The sequence below is a fragment of the Hypanus sabinus genome, chromosome 5 (assembly GCF_030144855.1).
Source record: "Hypanus sabinus isolate sHypSab1 chromosome 5, sHypSab1.hap1, whole genome shotgun sequence".
Taxonomy (NCBI): domain Eukaryota; kingdom Metazoa; phylum Chordata; class Chondrichthyes; order Myliobatiformes; family Dasyatidae; genus Hypanus; species Hypanus sabinus.
In genome coordinates, this window is record NC_082710.1 from 9,204,268 (window position 1) to 9,223,807 (window position 19,540).

The window sequence follows — 19,540 nt, forward strand, 5'->3', positions numbered from 1 at the left end:
GAAAGCACTTACCAAATATTTTGCTGTTGTTTCAAAGGGAAATGAAGGCTAAGTGCTCCCAACTAACTCTTAGAAACTAATTAACTAGTTAGCATATTGTTGTTTGAAACCTTTCCTCACTGAATCTTTTCAAACTGCAAAACTAATTCTACTTCATAAATACCTTGTTGGCTGACATCTCTGATACTATCCACCACTTACTTCAACAATTTACAATTCACAAATCCTAATCTGTTTATCTTTACACAGGCATATAATCTATGTACTTCAATAATCACATACAAACAGGTCAGTATGGTTTGAAGGCTCTCAACTTCTTTGAAGTTTGCCAACCAATTGCCATTCACTAACATAACATTACTTGGCTTAACTCATCCTCATACTGAGAAACTTCTCCAGCTCCACTTACTTGCACCAAATCAAAGGTGGAGCTACAGATAATCATGCAGCCCCAGTTACACCAAGCTTTTTGTGAAATAGGCGGAACAGAATTTGTTTCATTGCTACTCAGACGCTCTTCCTTAACCCTTGTTCCAGTGCACTGAACTTCATTCCATTCTCCCTGTGCTTCCTCCTCTCAATTGCTCCACTGTGAAACGTCTTCCTTTTTCCTTATACCATGACTTCTCATTACCAGAGTTGAGAGTCCCTGACCACATCTCATTAGTTTTCCCATACATCTGTTCTCACCTACTTTTGTTGTGGACAAAGCAGAGACAGAATTTTCCTGACCATCTAACCTTTCTGCCTCCATATTCAATGGACATTACTTCACAATTCTTACCAACTTCAACAAGATTCTACTTTCTGACACTTGTTCCCCTTTCAGTATTTTGCAGAGTCCATTCCATTTCGGACTGGCTAGTCAGTCTTTCATCTCCACCAACCACTCCCTTTACTACAGTACTTTCTCACTGATGATACAATACTGTTTCTTTCACTTCTTCCCTTTCCACTTATTTCTCCCAAGCGAAGCTATGACACACCTGCACTTCTTCCAATCTATTGTACTATATTTGGTGTCCACAATGTGATCACCTCTACACTGGAGAACCCAAGTTGGGCACCATGGTATCATAGCAGCTAGTGCAACACTAGTACAACTTGAGATGTTCAAATTCGGAGTTCAAGTCCAATACCATTCTCTAAGGAGTCGTTGTTATGTTCTCCCTGTGGAATGTGTGGGTCTTCCCCTGGTGTTATGATTTCCTCCTACAGTCCAAAGTTGTACGAGGTAGGTTAATAGGTCAAGGTAAATTGTCCCAAGATGAGGTTAGGGTTAATCAGGGTTGTGAGATTGCTGGGGCAGCATGGCTCAAAAGGCCTGAAGGGCCTACTCCGGGCTGTATAGCTAAATAAATAAAAGCATACTATGCTACCACATAATGGAACATTTTTCATTAGTTTGCAGTGACTACCCCAAACTTCCTGTTACCTGTCAGTTCAATTCTCCATTCATTTCCACTCTGACCTCTGTGGCTTCCTACATTATTACAGCAAGACTTAACAAGCCTGAAGCATAAAATATCGTCTTCCTTTTGGACACATTACAGCCTGACCAACTCAATATGAAATTCAACTACTTCCAATAGCTTGTTGGCTGCATTTCTAACAGAATTGCCATTTTTGCTAGAGTCATGCTTCTGCGATATTGAGTCAGCCTTTCTCCATGAGCTCATCCTGACCTGCTGGTCATGTTTGACTTGAGGTATTTAGATTCATAATCACACAGTATGGAAACAGGCCCCTCAGCCTAGCTCATCCACACCAACCAGATGACCATCTAAGCTGGTCCTATTCACCAACATTCAACCATAGCATCTTAAACTTCTCTTATCCATTTACCTGTCCAAATGTCTTAAATGTTGTTTAAATGTTGAAGCAGGTACAATAACATGTAGCTTCACATCATTTTATACATTTTGTCTGTATCTTCTCACTAATTACCACTCTTAATAAAAGGTCTTTTACCCCCACAGCAACCAGAGTCTTACTTCTTTCCACAGTTATGCCCTTTGTCCCATCTATCTCTTCCTATAGAACTTAAAAATTACTTCCTCTCTTTCCAAGTCTTCCACAAATTTCTCTTTCCACAGCTGCTGCCTGGCCTGCTGGGTGTTCAAAAAACTTCCCTTTACTTCTTCAGTTATGAAGTGTATTGAAATGTCTTGAATTTGTGGAAGAAACCAGAATCGTTCTGTGCATTGCCCAACCTGGGTGCTATTTAATTTCTACCGCAGACAGGGGGTGTGAGAGAAGTTAAAGGATTTGCTGAAGACAGGTATGTCATGTGCTATTGATATTTTAGGCTTGTGATGATTGATCAGCAACAATCATGATTATCCTCTATATATTACATTAGCGGGGGCGGGTGAAGTCTGGGCCTGACGTCCCACTCACCCAGGGAAAATGCACACACAATACATCGTCTCTCCTTTCCCGGTGTAGTGATCGCCGCATGGTCACTGTCTGGCTTGCTAGGCAGGAGGTCACTGCAAATGGCCTCTCCTACACTACTGCATCGATAGCAACATTTTCTCGTCAGTGCCCCCCATTTCCACCGAGCTTGCTACATCATGACGCAAGCGAGCGTCCGGCAGTGTAACTGGATAGGTAGACTGGGCTTGTTAACCTTGGTTGGCAGCCAGCCTAAGAGAAGGACAACTCTGACTCCAGACCCAGGCAGGTGGGGCTCGTCAGCCTTGTCAGGCCATCCACCTAGAAGAAGGGCACTCCAACGTAACTCCTATGACCCGAGGACCTCGCTATCACCATCCCAGCTTGCTAGGCTGTGGGAGATGAACCCCGGGTGTAAAGGGTGGGGCCAGTACCACGCACAATGCACTCCACCTAAAAAACAAATTGCACAGGCCTAAGGGCATGCCCACGTCTAGGACCATCCTTTCCCTTGCAGCCACTGCGGCCGGGTCTGTCTGTCCCGTATTGGCCTCATCAGCCACCAGCAGACGTGGGCAGCCCCCTTCATAAATCTTCGCTCACAAAGCCAAGCCATGATGATGATGATTACATTAGCAATTGTCGTTTTCCAAAATAGCCTCAGATTGTTTTGAGCCTTATTTAGTGCTATATTTAACTCTAAAAGCAGTCCATGTTTCAATGCTGACTACTGATTACTCTAGCTCAGTTCTACCTTTCATCTTGGTTCACATATTTATCAAGAGCAAGTGGTTTGAGGAGAGCAGTAGATGCTGCTGAGTGTTGCTTAAAGGCAACATTGATTACTTCCTGCATCACTTTTCTTAGACTAGAAGGTAATGGGTAAGTGGAAACTAACTGAACAATAATAGATTAAGTTTTTCCACTGTACATTGGTACATGTGACAATTATAAAACTATTTACTCCAGTATCAGCTCCTACCTCTGTTACTGAATACCCCATATGAATAACTCAAGTATACAGCCAGCCTCTTGACTACTCTGATCTCCCCACTTTCAGACAGGGTCACAATTGTGGACCAACATTAAATCAGATCTCTTACTGTTATTAAGAATAATTGCTAACAAACTAGCAATCTTATTCAAGAGTAGATTTGTAATATTACTTATGCTATGTGGTTTGTTATTTTGAGGGTGGTTTTCACTATACCTCATTCCACTGAACTCTGCCATCGGGCTAGCAACCACATCCTGAAAAGCCCAGCACTGCAGAAATGCCAAAAGCTCCAAAGACTTTCTCAAGCTGCTGTCAGCCGCCTATTCTCCAGTAGTGGTGATGGGCTTAAGCCAGTCATTACATCGGCAATAATAAACAAATTTAAGAGGACAAAGAGTCAAGATGATTGATGAAAGAATCGGTAGACAAGCAGATTAGATTTTTCCCCAATTTCAAGTAGTTATGATCTAAAATACACTACCAGAAGGGGTAAGGGAAGCAAATTTCAAGGTTACAGAAAAAGTTGAATTGGTATCCTCTTTTGAAAGGCCAGTATGAGTTTAACTGGTTGAATGGTCTCCTTCTGCAATGATCCTATCAACATTTGTACTCAAATGCACTTTTAAAATAGAAAATATGACAAATGACTTGACATCAAGTCAAATAATCAAAACTTTTGTCAATAACAGCATATTTAAAGTCAGCATCTTAAAAAGAGGTAGAAGCTTAAGGATGACATTGTAGCATAACACTATTGGATCACCACTGACCCGGGTTCAATTCCAAAGACGTACAGATTAGTAAGTTAATTGGTCACACAGTATAATTGGGTGGCACTGGTTCGTTGGGCTGGAAAGGTCTGTTACTGTACTGTCTCTCAAAAAAAAAGTTTTAAGAGGGAATTCTAATGCTCAGGTAACAGTGGAATGATTAAATTTGGATCCAATTACATGGCCGAAAGTGCAGAAGCACTATCTCTGAGGGTAGAAGTGCCCAAGAATATTGCAGAGACAATGTAGATGCCTAGATGAATAGCCATTTCCTGTTCTATTATCAACTCCATTAAAATAAGGGACAACATTCCAGTAAAAATGTGTTTCCTACCTGTACATCAGCTTTTATAGATCAGCGTAAAGTTATAGAAACAAGCTCCTCAGCCCAAATGGTTCATGTTGACTATTGCATCTTCCCTGTCAGTCCCATGTGCCCACATTTACCCTATAATTCTCTATGTACCTATATAGAAACCTCTTAAATATTGCAATTTTACCCACCTGACCATTTCCTCTGGAGGCTCATTCCAGGTACTCACTACCCTCTGTGTAAAGGTACTCCTCACATCTCTTAAACCTCAACCTCTTGTACCTGAGCACTCTAGTTTTAGATGCCTCAAATGACTCTCCCTCGTGATTTTATAAACTTCCGAAATAACCCCTCATTCTTCTACACTCCAAGGAGAAAATCCATCATGGCCACCTCTCCCTGTATCACAGGCCACGGCCCTCTAGTCCAGACATATACTCATAAATCTCTTCTGCAGCCTTTCCAGATTGACATTGTCTTTCCTATAACAAGTAAGCCAGGAAATTGTAGGCCGGTAAGTTTGACATTGGTAATAGGTAAATTATTGGAAGGAGTACTAAGAGATAGGATCTACAAGTATTTGGATAGACAGGGACTTACTAGGGAGAGTCAACATGGCTTTGTGTGTGGAAGGGGGCTTCTTCACACAGGGAGTGGTGGAGTGTGGAATGAGCTGCCAGATGAGGTAGTAAATGCAGACTCACTTTTAACATTTCAGAAAAACTTGGACTGATACATGGATGAGAGGTGTATGGAGGGAGATGGTCCAGGTGCAAGTCAGTGGGACTAGGCAGAAAAATGGTTCGACACAGCCAAGAAGGGCCAAAAGGCCTGTTTCTGTGCTGTAATGTTCTATGGTTCTAAATGTAATCTCACCAACAATCATACTGAGCACTCAAAGGTCCATTACCAAAGCGCTTATCTATATACAACTGTCTTCTCTATATAGCCATGAAAGAAAGAACATGAAAGTCATTCAGAGATAAACATCAACCCCCCTCCCACAAAAAGGAACTGTAACCAGTGATCACTGGCACTATAATAGAATTACACTACACTGTTCCTGATCAGGCTTTGACTATTCAAGTGATGGTGCCTCTTGTTCCTCAGAATGTCCTCCGGTAACTTTCCCCACAAATGAGGTCAGGCTCATTGGCCTGTTGTTCCCTAGCCAACATTTGCTAACATTCCTGAACAATGGAACAGCCTCTGCCACCCTCTAGTCTTCCAGGACATCAGCAATGGCTAACAATGTAGCAAATATCTCTACGACAGCCTCAACCATTTCTTCCCTGGCTTCCCATAAGATCAGGAGAGAGAGGGCTGCACTTGGTCAGACCGTGGGCATTGCTCACTTTAATGAGCTTTAATGTTACAAATAACACCTTTTGTATAATATGCAAATAGTCCAAGACCTCACTATTCCACTTCATTTCTTTGGCATCCATATTTTCTTTCACCAACAGTGAAGAGAAACAGATATGACAAATTTTGGTCCCGATGGGCTTTAAGAGAACCTAGTCTCTCTCTTGTCACTCTTTTACTGTGAGTATAACTGAAGAACCCCTTGAGATTATCTTTATCTCTGTATGCCTTTAACCCAAATTTGAGATTGCTAACGAAGTCACTTTGGAAAATATGAACTCCAGATAGTCCAGGGGTTATCTAATAACTGAATAGGAGGATAGTTCGAGATTTGAGACACTTCATCTGCCACTTTGTGTGCAGCTTCTGTGTGTTTCCAATGCATAGCCGAGATTCTCAATAGCTTTCAAGATTCCTCCCACTTTGAAAAGCCATGGGCCAAAGGATCCCAGGAGTCAGAAGGAATGTTGCTTTTCAATAACACACACAAATGCTGGAGAAATTTAAAAAGGTCAGGCAACATCTAAGGAATGCAATGGACAGTCAACATTTCAGTTTGAAACCCTTCACCAGTCCTGAGAAGCATCTCAGCCCAAAACAACAACTATTTATTCCCCGTTATAGATGCTGCCCAACCTGCTGAGTTCCTCCAGCATCTTGTACGAGTCACTCAAAATTTCCATCATCTGCAGAATTGTTTACATCTATGTTGCAACTAAGTTTCAAGTAAGTTTTCAGCACATCCTTGAATCATTTATCCTCACCCATGACAGATCTTAGGATAGGTTGTTTGCTTTAGAAGTCCAATGTCAAGTATGGAAAAGACACTGTCAACCAACATAGCCAACTGGCAGTAAAGAGAGACATCGACCTGGCTGAGACTGCTAATGATGATGCACTAGGCATTGCAGAGTATTTGAAGAGTTTTGTGGTGACAACAGCCACATTGCTGGTACTTCACCTCTATTAACGACCACAACCATTTCTCTCATTTGCTGCTGGAGTCCATAGGCCAGTGCTCATTAAGAGACTGGTGAAGAAAGTCAGTAACTTTAAATTCCTGAGCATTATCATATCAGAGGATCTGTCCTGGGACTAGCACGTAAGTATCATTTAAAAGAAAGCATGACAGCTCCTTAACTTTCTTAAATGTTTACAGACACTTGACATGTTATCTAAAAGTCTGTCGAACTTCTACAGATGCACAGTGGAGAGTATCCTGATGAGTTGCATCATGGCCTGGTATGGAAGCACTAATACCCAAGTCTACAAAAAGTGGTGGATACAGCCCAGTCCATTACAGGAAAAAGCCTGCCCCACCATTGAGTATATCTACAAAGAGCGCTGCATCCATCATCCTTCTCAATGCTACTACCAGGTCCCACACCACCAGGTTCAGGAACAGTTATTATTACCCCTAACCATCAGACTCCTGAACCAGTGCATCGACAACTTCACTCACCACCACACTGAACTGATCACTGAACACAACCTATGGAATCACTTTCAAGAACTCTACATCTCATGTTCTCAGTATTTTTCTGGATTTGCACAGTGTCTTAGTTTTTCATTAATTCTACTGTATTTCTTTGTTCTACTGTGAATGCTTGCAAGAAAATGAATCTCACAGTAGTATTTGGTGACATATATATACTTTGATAATAAATTTGAACATTCTTGATCTAATGAACAGTCCAACACTTACTGTGTATATGTGAGGCAACATAAGGATTCCACTAAAGGTATAACAAAAACAACTAGCTTACTCTGTCACCATCACTTCATTGCTTAATAAGTCAGGCACCCTTCAGCCTTAGGAATGGGTACCAACTTATTCACTTCTAATATCTCAAGAATGCAGTGTGAGGAAGACTGATATCATCTTCCCAGGCAACTCACATCAAGGCATTACTTTAACGATATTTCATTACAAAATGAGAGAGCACAATCAGGTTAAATGCAGTCCAGTGCTGTGGGCAGCCTACCAGTGTTGCCATGATTCCGGCATCAACATAGCACACCTGCAACAACTAACTCTAACCTATACATATTTGGGAATGTAACAGGAAACAAAAACACTGGAAGAAATCCATGCAGTCATGGAGAGAACAAACAGACCCCTTGTAGAAGCGTGGAAAACAACTGTTTAGGTCTAAATAGAAAGATGTGGAGAAGACTTTGATGATTAAAAAGAGGTTTTGATTATTCTGAGGCGGTATAACCTCAACTGGGGGAACACAAGGATGCGATTGCACTGGAGAGAGTCCAGAGGAGAATCACCAGGATATAGAGTTAAGTTTTGGGGAGAGATTAGAGTCAAAGGGGCAGAGGAGTAACCTGATAAAAGATTATTGGAGGCATATGCAAGGTAGATAGTCAAAATCGGCCTTCAGGGGTGGGGAAGGGGCACTAAAACAAAGAAGGCATAGGTATAAGGTGATAAAAATTAGTTTTAAGGTAATTTGAGGGGAAAAGTTTTGTTTTTGAAAGATGATGAACACACTTCCAGAGGTGGTGGAATCAGAAACCATAACTAGGTTTGCGTGGTATACAGACACTTAAAAAGGCATGGTTTAGGCCCCAGTATGGGGAAAATAGGATTAATATAGATGGCAAAGAAGCTGACATGGCTGTGGTTAACCAAATGGGGCCTATTTCTGTTCAACACTATCACATTTGGGATCATATATAAAACCGTAAACGAAAGCTTAGAATTTTCTCCTTTGATTGCTGGAAAATATCACAAGATTTAAGAGCTAAAAGTACCAAAAAATAGGCAAAGAGGAAAGGGAGGAAACTGAGTTAAAGACAACTACATGAATTTAGGATTGGTTTTGGGCAAGGTTCCTGATTTATTCTGAATTAGAAGCAAATTAAAACTCTAACATGTAACCAAATTTGGCTTATATGATGCTGAATAAGTTACTTGTCTTTAAAAAAAGTGGCCATGTCCATTAAAAAATTTGATAGCCACAAATAGCAATCTTTGCATTTCTTTGTATCAACACGAGATTAATCCAAGATTGGCCCAACTCTAGCATTCAGTAATAGGGGCTCGTACGTTCACTATCTTTCCTTGTGTTTAAAATAAAGCCAGTATGTTTGGGAACTTCAAAATAATCTTTTTTTTACGAGCGAGAGCAACCGCCCAATTAAAAATACTCGTTTTAAAGGACGAGCTCGACTGTCACAAATTAAACGGTGACCCATCTAATTGAAAAGCGACTCGTAAATCAGTTTTAAAGTCGCCATTCAAGCGATACATTTAACCAGAAACGAATGGGGCAGGAAATACAAAACGTGCACAAAACTAAAAAAAAACAAACGCAATTTCAGGTGGTCCCGGTTTCACAGTTACAGCTTCACCGCATACTTGTATCCGGTATCAACTTCGCACACTTGAAGAATTTGCAAAAATAACCATGTGCAGCCAGACCGAGGTCTACTGCAAAACTCAAATCGAATAGAATATTTATAACAATCGCATATATAATTATTCAAGGGGGACAGCGTGAACTCTCACATATTTAAATTTCAACGTACATGAGTTTGCGACTGTTACTGAATAATACATTGTAGCCCCATTGCTGTCAATAAATAACAGTGGTTTTCTACGTTCTTTGACTTAGTTCAGGTGCAAAGGTGCGATCAGAGGCCCGCGGGTACGGTTCTTTGTTCTCCGGAGCCCGCCCTCCCTCTCTCCCCCACCGTGTCTCTAACCAAGCCCAGGGCCGCTCACAGGCAATGGGGAGCCACTGGCTCATTACTCACTGGTTGGCCGGGGGTGCCATCAGCGGGATCTCCACCTCTTCCTCTTCAAATTCGTGGCCATCGAAAGAATCCACTTCGTCCGGGGGCAAGGGGAGGGCGGCGGGGGCACCAGCAGCAGCGGCGAGAGGGGCAGCAGAACCGGCGGCCGCCACCGGATCCGACAGCAGTGAGACCGAAGCCGGCGACGTCGACTCGGCGTTCAGCTGGCCGAAGCCCGACACCTCTGTCGGCGACGGCTGGAAGGCAACCGGGTCGCCGTCTCCACCCGGGCTCGGGGCCGCCGCCACCGTCACCAGCAGGCATTCATTCCCCACATCCGCCGCCATCATAGTCGCAGCCCGCGCTGACACACGGTAACAGAGAGGGAGGGGGAATAACTTTCTTTAATATGTTATTTGCGACGGTCTGGGACGGGGTGGGTGGGGGGTGTGAAGGCGGAACTTCAAGCGAGAGGAGGAGAGCGCTAACGGAGAGGAGAGTTCATGACTTCGTCCGTCTGCCTTCCTTCCGTCAAAGCCTGGGGTGGGGCGGGGCGAGGGGAGGGGGCGGAGAGTGAGCGCGAGGCCGCGCGCGCTCCCGTGGCGAGGGGAGAGACGGTGGGCGAGCGGAGCGCGAGGTCGCGCGCGCTCCAGGGGCGGGGCGGGGCGGGGCGGAGAGTAGGCGCGAGGCCGCGCGCGCTCCCGAGTGGCGAGGGGAGAGACGGTGGGTGAGCGGAGCGCGAGGTCGCGCGCGCTCCAGGGGGGCTCGGGACGGAGGGTAGGCGCGCGCGGACTGCTCGGCCCGAGGGGGTGGGTTCACTGCTCCGGCCGGCTCCCACGCTAAACCATGGCTGTCTGCGCAGACTTTATAAGTCATTTCTCTCTCTCTCTCTCTCTCCCCCCCCCCTGTCCTTGCGCAACTTTCGTCGAATCCCATTTAAGACTCCAAAATAATCGACTGCACTCTGGAGTGGGTCGGGGGAACGATGCGACCTGAGATCCCGTATCAGTACCTCCTCCTGAGGGGCAGAATTAGGTCATTCGGTCCATTGTGTGCTCCACCATTCCGTCGTGGCTGATTTATTATCCCTTTCGATCCCATTCTTGGAAAAGGGCCAGTAACATCATGAAGCATCACACCCACCCTGCTTATGGACTGTTTGTCCCACTCCCGTTAGGAAAGAGGCTACATAACATCCGTACCAGGACCACCAGACTCGAGCAGTAAGGCTGATCAACACCTCCACGCTCCAAATCATACTACTTTATCTCCTGTCGGTCACCTAGACTCCTCTGTCTAGCATCACTTTTGGATATACAGTACAATCAACCTATGTACATACACTCCGTCCACCAGTACAAACAGGATCTCCCAGTGGCCACCTATTTTAATTCCGCTGCCCATTCCCATTCGGATATGTCCATCCATGGCCTCCTCCACTGATGGGATAAGGCCAAGCTTCGGCTGGATGAACATCACCTTATATTCTGTTTGGGTAGCCTCCAACCTGATGGCATGAACATCAATTTGTCAAGCTTCTAGTAATGCCTCCTCCCTTCACCATTTGTCCCTCTCACGTTATCTCCTTGCCCGCCCATCACCTCCCTCTGGTGCTCCTCTCTCCCCCGCCCCTGCACCTTTCTTTTTCTTCCATGGTCTTCTGTCTCTTTCACCAATCAACTTCCCAGCTCTTTTATTCATCCCTCCCTGTCCAAGTTTCACCTATTGCCTGGCATCTTTCTTTCCCCTCCCATCTTTCAAATCTGTTCCTCAACTTTTTTTTCCCTCCAGTCCTGCTGAAGGGTTTCAGCCCAAAACGTCGACTGTCCATAGCTGCTGCCTGACCTGCTGAGTTCCCCCAGAATTTTGTGTTGCATAAGCTTCTTAATATATTTATATTTAAAGTGCTTCTTAAATATTAGTATTGACTTCTTAATCTTAGTGTCTTTTTGTGCTGAATTAGATCAGAGTAATAATTATTTGATTTCCCTTTACTTTTTTATACAGGAGATGACATTAACCAGTCTTGACTCTTGAATCTTGGATCCTGCCTTCTCCCTGTAATTTTTGACACATGGGTTCATATCAGGTAATTATTTTGTTGCTGGGATACAAATTTATCAGGAGATAATAACCATATATTTTTGCTTCAAGCTATCTGTGTTTATTTAAAAACAAATTCTACTCTGTATATTAAAATGTTTTGAACTTGTTTTTCTAACCTAGAAACAACGTTCACTACCTGTCACTATTTAATTAAACTGTTGCCTTGCAAAGAAAGCATTCCTGAAGAATGAACAACACACAAAAAGAACAATGGAGGACCTCAGCAGGTGAAGCAGCAGCTATGGAGAGGAATAAGCAGTGAACATTTCAGGCCAAGACCCTTCATCATGAACTGGAAAGAAAGGGGCAAAAGCCAAACTAAGAAGGTGGGGGAAGGAGCAGAATACAAGTATTAGCTGACAGGTTATAGGCAAACCAGGTGAAGTGGAAGGTGGGTGGGTGGGTGGGTGGAGAAGAGGTGATGAGGTAAAAAGCTGGAAGTAATAGGTGGCAAAGGTAAACGGTCAAAGAAGTTGATAGGAATGGAGCATGGGAGAAAGGGAAGGAGGAGGGGCGTCAGAAGATGATGATGGACAGGTAAAGAGAAAAGAGGGGAACCAGAATGAGAAATGGAAAAAGAGAAAAGGGGGAGGTGGGGGAAAATTACTGGAAGTTAGAGTAATTGATATTCATGCCATCATCAGGTTGGAGGCCACCCAGATGGAATATGAGGTGTTGATCCTCCACCCCAAGCATGGTTGCTTTCTGGCAGTAGAATTCCTCACCCACTCACCTGGCCTCACCTATTACCTTATACTCCTCCCACTACCCCACCTTCTTAGTTTAGATTCTGCCCCTTCCTTTCCAGTCCCGATGAAAGGTCTCAACCTGAAATGCCAACTGCTTATTCTCTCCCACAGATGTTTCCAAACTTGCTGTTCCTCCAGCAACTTATGTACCTTACATGTTAATCATGCATATCCATTCTTTACAACAGTGCATGATCATAGTATTAAGTAAAACAATAACAAAGTTTAGAATATGCTAAAATAAAACCAATCTAACACACTAAATAAGACACACGAAGTGTTCAACTACTCTCGACTCAGTATTGACTGTTTATTCCCCTCCACAGATGCTACATGTCCTGCTGCATTTCTCCAGCATTTTGTCTGTATTGCTCTGGATTTCCAGTATCGGCAGAATCTTACAGACCTGAAGAAAGAAGGCAGGTTTCTTAAGTTGAATTGATTTTATCTTGGTGTTTGAACAGTTCATTAAGTGCTGTTATAGTTAAAATGGCATCCTTCTTCAAGATTCCTACAAGCACACAATGTCTGCAAAATTTCTGTATAGGACTCTTTCAGCATGGGGATTATTGCTTTTCTCCTTGGCAGAAATATATTATTTTGTTAGGGCATGGGAACAGAATTTTGCCATTTAGCCTATCATCTGCTCCTCCATTCCATCATTGCTAATTTATTATCTCTCTCAACCCCAATCTCTTGCTTCTCCCCATAACCTTTGGCACCCTAACTAATCAAGAACCTCCCAACAACTGCTTTAAATATACTTAATGACTTGGTTTCCACAGCTGTCTGTGACAATGAATTCCATAGTTTTCTGCGCTCTTCCTGAATAAATCCCTCCTCATCTCTGATCGAAATACACAGCCCTTGATTCTGAGGCTATGCGCTCTGGTCCTAGACTCACCTGCTATAGGAAACCACCTCCCCACATCCACTGTCTAGGTATTTTACTACTCAGGAGGTTTCAATGAGATCTCCGTCATTCTTCTAAACTCCGGTGAGTACAGGCTCAGAGACATCAAATGTTCCTTGTACATTAGCCCTTTGATTCCTGGAATCATTCTAATGAACCTCCTCTGGATCTACTCCAATGCTAGCAAACCTTTCCTTAGATAATGGGTCCAAAAGTAATTACAATACTCCAGCTGCAGTCTGACCAATGCTTTATAAAGCCTCAGCATCACATCCTTGCTCTTATATTCTAGTCCTCTCAAAATATTGCATATTGCTAACATTGCATTGCCTTCCTTTCTACAAACTCAACATGTAAGTTAACATTTGGGGAATCCTACACAATGACTCTGACATCCCTTTGGACCTCCTATTTTTGAATTTTCTTCCCCTTGTGAAAATAGTCTATGCTTTTATTCCTTCTACCAAAGCGCATGGCCATACACTTCCCTAGACTATATTCTAACTGTCACTTGTTTGCCCATTCTCCCAATTTACCCAAATCCTTCTGCAGATTTCCTGCTTCCTCAACACTACCTGCCCCTCCACCTACCTTTGTATTGTCTGCAAACTTGGCCACAAAACCATGATTTCCATCATCTAAATTATTGACATAAAACATAAAAAGCAGTCAACTCAGACTCCTGAGGAACAACACGTGTCACCACCAGCCAACCACAAAAGGACCCATTTCTTCCCATTCTTTGCCTCCTGCCAGTCAGCCAATCTTCTATCCATGCAAGTATCTTTCCTGTAGTACCATGGGCTGTTAACATGTTAAGCAGTGTCATGTGCAGGACCTTATTAAAAACAATTGAAAATCTAAGGGAGCAACATCCACTGGCTCTCTTATCCATCCTGCCTGTTACTTCAAAGAATTCCAACAGATTTGTTAGGCAAGATTGCCTGTTAAGGAAACCATGCTGACTTTGGCCTATTTTATTTATTGTGTGCTTCCAAGTACTCTGAAACCTCATCCTTAATTCATCAACTGCAACATATTCCCTTCTTAAAGAATGAAGTGACATTTGCAATTTTCCAGTCCTCTGGAACCATTCCAGAATCTAGAGATTATTGAGAGATCATTACTAATGCCACGACAATCTCTTCAGCTAACTCTTTCAGAACATTGAGGTGTACTCCACTTGGTCCACATAATTTATTTATCTTCAGAACTTTCAGCTTCTCAAGCACTTCCTTCTGGATATATATAGCATAATGAAAATTCAATTTGTTTCAAAGTAACTAGAAAAAAAGTTCAAAGTCAATTTATTATAAAGTACATACATGTCAGCATATACAATCCTGAGATTCATTTTCTTGCAGGCAGTCTTCTCCCTGCTACCATCAGGAAGAAGGCACATCAATGGTTGACCCCAGCTAACAGAGGGCTCACATTAAATATTCTCACACCATTCTCTGTAAACTCCAGAGGCTGCTGTGTATGAAAGTACACAGCATTTCTGAGATACTCAACAATCATTCAATGCTCAAAATCACTTAGATCATATTTCTTCCCCATTCCAATGTTTGGTCTGAACAATATTTGAACCTCTTGATCGTGTCTGCAGGCTCTTATGCATTAAGTTGCTGTCTTGTGGTTGGCTGATTAGATATTTGCATAGGCAAGCAGCTGTACAGGTGTACCTAATAAAGTGATGCCTGAGTATATGTCCCTCTCTTTCATTATTGCTTCCTTTGTTATTTCTTGACATCTGATCTATATAGCTGCAGCTTTTGATTATCTTGTTAATGTTCAACAAGTCAATTTGGGGATTTAGAAGCAGGTGGTGGCTAAAAAGAGAAGCGGGATGAGGGAAGTTGAGGTCTGGTGGTATATAAAATTAAACCTGACCAAAACCTAACTATAAATACATGACCTAACTTTACCATTGTGCTAAATAAAACAATTTTAAGTATGCCACTTGGGCTTAGCATAGTTTTGGATAGCTGTTTTTTGTTGAGAAGTTTGAAAACGTTGTAGTGGGTCTGTATTTATAGCAGAGCTTTTGGCAGGACAGGGATGTTTGGTGAAATAGAGAATAAATTGTGGAGCCTTGCTTAGAATCCTGACGGATGAGAGTTCAATTTAACATCTCATCTACTAGACTCCTTCCAACAGAGTTGCATTAAAGTGCCAGCCTAAATTTGCAGCTCTAATCTCTAGTGTAGTTTTGTCCCTTAACCTACTGAACAAGAGGAACAATTGCTACCATTGACCATGGCTAACATACACTTTCAATCATCCCAATGATGAAATTCAATAAACCACTTATTAGCAGTGATCTCTGACCAGTGACATTGACTCTATTTTTCTTCTCATGGGTGTGGACCATTTCTTTTAATATGTTTGCTAAATATTTCCAGCATTTTCTGTATTTCTTATTACGAAATAGTAATTATTAGCCGGCTGGTGGCGTAGTGGCATCAGCGCTGGACTTCGGGGCGGAAGGTCTCGAGTTCGAATCCGGCTAGCTCCCTTGCACGCTCTCCATCCGTGCCTGGGTTGAGTGTCAAGCTAGCAACTCGACTTCATAAAAAAAATAACTGCGGGGGGGTGGGCTCCGCTAGGTTTCAGATGCCCAAGATGAGAAACCAAAAAGATCGGTTCAGAAAAAAAGCTTGTCACGACGGCACCCCAACGACTCCACCAGGAGTTAAGGGCGTGCACGCGCGCGCGCGCGCACACACACACACACACACACACACACACACATTACAAAAGACTTTGTACAATACTCAGCTTACACATTGTGTGGAAGATATTCAAATTAATCAGGGAAATTATCCAGCTTTCTTTTGAACGATTACGACAAGTTTGCACAAAATTGCATTACCTTGTCCCAAAGGTTAATGACCCATGAAAAGGGAAACCTCTTGAACCTAATACATGTTAAGACTTATGAAACTTCTATACAAATTCTACATCATTTATCCAAATTAAATTGTTTAATTGCATATACCATTTAATCACTTCATTTTTATATAGCAAAATCAAAATTCAATTTGTTTCGAAGTAAATTGAAAAAAGTTCAAAGTAAATTTATTATCAAAGTACATATATGTCATCATACACAACCCTGAGATTGATTTTCTTGAGGGCACTCTTCTCTCTGCTGCCATCAAGGAGTAGGTACAAGAGCCTCAAGACTCTCAACACCAGGTTCAGGAACAGTTATACGCTTCAACCATCAAGCTCTTGAACCAAAGTGGATAATTCATTCAGCTTCACTTGCTCCATCATTGAAATACTCCCACAATTTATGGACTTGATTCCAAGGACTCTTCATCTCATAAACTTTAAATCCATAATAAAATAATAAGCATAACAGAATCATCGAAAGACCACACTAACTTGGGTGTCCAACCAACGTGCAAAAGACACAAACTGTGCAAGTACAAAAAGAAAGAAATAATAATGAAAATTAAATAAATATGGAGAACATGAGATGAAGAGATTTTGAAAGTGAGTCCATAGGTCATGGGAATATTTCAATGATGAAGTGAAGTTATCTCCTTTGGTCAAAAGCCTAATGGCTAAGGGGTAATAGCTGTTCTTGGAACTGGAGGTGTGAGTCCTAAAGCTCCTGTATGTACTCAGCAATGAGAAGAGAGCATGTCCTGGGTGGTGGGGGTCCCTGATAATAGATACATGCCAAAATTGTGTGTAGATGTACACTGTGATGTAGATGGCTTTACACGTGTTGGAATGGGCTGTATCCACTACTTTTTGTAGTATTTTCCATTCAAGTTCCCATACCAGGCTGTGATGCAGCCAGTCAATATACTCTCCAATACACATCTATAGAAGTTTGACAAAGAAATTAATCCTCCAACTGTATTTCAGTGGTTTTCTCAAACTATTTCTTGTTTGAGTTTAGAAAAAAATTAGAAGTGTGGTTTTTGATCCTTCAGTTAAATTTGAAGAAACTTGGAGACCTTTTATTCAACATTTTCACATGAGTTGAATTGTCTTTTCCTAAACCTTATTTATAATATCCTTAATTATTTGGATGGAGGTTCGGAGTTATTGGCACTACTGTATATGTACTTAATATTATTCAATGGCCCATGTTGGTTAGTGTTTTTTTTGTTTTTTTTTTCTCTTTTTTTTGGGGGAGGGGTTTTCTTTTTTTCTCTCTTTTTACTTCTTTGTTCATTAATGTTCTGAGTTTGAGAGGTTATATATTTTTATTATTATACATCTGAATGTCTATTTAAACTATTATGTACTCTCAAACACTTTGTATTCATGTTTCATTTATGTTTGTTTAAAACTAATAAAAAGATTTAAAAAGAAAGAAGTTTGACAAAGTTTCAAATGCCATGACGAGTCTTCAGAAGCTCCTAAGGAAGTAGAGGTGCTTCTGTGATATACTTGTAATTACACTTACATGCTGGGCCTGGGAGTGGTGCTCCAAAATAATAACATCGAGGAATTTAATTTTGCTGACCCTCTGATGAGGACTGACTCATGGACCTCTGGTTTCTTCTACCAGAAGTCAATAATCAGCTTCTTGGTCTTACTGAAACATGGGTGGAACAAGCTTTTAATAGTTCTATATTATCCAACATGGGAAGAGGAATTGGATGACCATGGGGAACATGTCCGTAGATCCCTTGAGGTTGTCATGCAAATTGATAGGGTAATTAAGAAGGGGATGTTTCTCAACACACCTACAATATCCTGAAATGGGAGGGTGAGCAGCCAGAAGTTGTGGTACATGTGGTACCAACAACATAAGTAGAAAAAAAGAGGACGTTCTGAAAACAGGATACAGGGAGTTAGGAAGAAAGATGAGAAGCAGGACGTCAAGGCTAGTAATCTTGGGATTGCTGCCTATGCCACACAAAAGTGAGGATAGAAATAGAGTGAAATGACAGATAAATGTGTGGCTAAAGAATCAGAGCAAGGAACAGGGATTCAGAGTTATGGATCATTGGGACCTCTTCTGGGGCAGGTATAACCTGTACAAAAGGGGAAGATTGCCCACAGTATCCTTGTGGGCAGGTTTGCTAGAGCTGTTGGGAGTGGATTAAACTAATAAGGCAGGGGGATGGGAACCAGTAAGATAGAGTTGAGGATGAGCCAGCAGGTTTACAAGTAGATTTGATATGAATGTAAGGAAAGACAAGTCAATGTGATTGAGTACAAATGCAGGCCGAGCAAAGAGTTAGATTGTACCACAGGGACAGAATTCATAAGGGTGAAGAATGCTGGACTGAAGGTGCTATATTTTAATGCACATAACATTTGGAATAAGGTGGATGAACTCGTGGCGCAATTAGAGATTGGTCGGTATGACGTTGTGTGCATCACTGAGTTGTGGCTGAAAGAAGGTCATAGTTGGGAGGTTACATCAAAGGATATACTTTGTATCAAAAGGACGGGCAGGAAGGAATAGATGGTGTGGCTTTGTTGGCAAGAGATGGAATTACATGTTTAGAAAGTGGTGACATGGGGTCAGAGAATGTCGAATCTTTGGGTGTGGAGTTAAGAAGAACCATGATGGGAATAATATATAGGCCTCCAAAGAGTAGCCAAGATGTGGGATTGAGATTGCAAAGGGAGCTGGAAAGGGTGTGTGATAAGGCTCATGTCACAATTGTAATGGGGACTTCAATATGCAAGGATATTGGGAAAATCAGGTTGGAGTCCGAGCTCAAGAGAAGGAATTTGTTAAATGCCTATGAGATGGCCTTTTAGATTGGATGTTGTGTAATAACCTGGATTTTATTAGTCAGCTTAACGTAAAGGAACACTTAGGAAACAGTTATCATAAAATGATTGAATTCAGACTGCAATTTGAGAGGGAGTAGCGTAATGGAATAAAGGGAATTACAGAGACATGAGAGAGGAGCTTGTCCAGGTGTATTGGAGGGGTTTACTGGCAGGGATGATAGCAAAACAAGTGGCTGAAGTTTCTGGGAATAGTTCGCAAGGCACAGGATAGATATGTCTCATAGAAAAAGTTCTCAAACAGCAGGGCTAGGCAACTGTGGCTGACAAGGGAAATTAGAGACTGCATAAATGACAAGGAAAAGGGCATATATGGTAGCAAAAGTGAGTGAGAAGTTGAATGATTAAGTAGCTTTTAAAATCCAACAAAAGGCAACTAAAAATCTATGAAAAGGGAAATGT

The 19,540-nt window shown here is 42.1% G+C and overlaps 1 protein-coding gene and 1 long non-coding RNA gene across 2 annotated transcripts in view; one reads left to right on the plus strand and one right to left on the minus strand.

Annotated features, from left to right (window-relative positions):
- The window catches only part of LOC132393915 (ras GTPase-activating protein 1-like), a 112,961-nt gene extending 103,019 nt beyond the window's left edge, over positions 1-9,942 (minus strand). The window contains exon 1 of the mRNA XM_059969353.1: positions 9,614-9,942. Coding sequence (XP_059825336.1) covers positions 9,614-9,942 — 329 coding nt within the window. The remainder of the gene's footprint in view (positions 1-9,613) is intronic.
- Positions 9,829-16,126, plus strand: LOC132393917 (uncharacterized). The gene is made up of 3 exons (XR_009512102.1): positions 9,829-9,966; positions 11,600-11,681; positions 12,774-16,126. It is a non-coding gene; the product is annotated as an uncharacterized LOC132393917 (long non-coding RNA).
- The last annotated feature ends 3,414 nt before the right edge of the window (positions 16,127-19,540 follow it).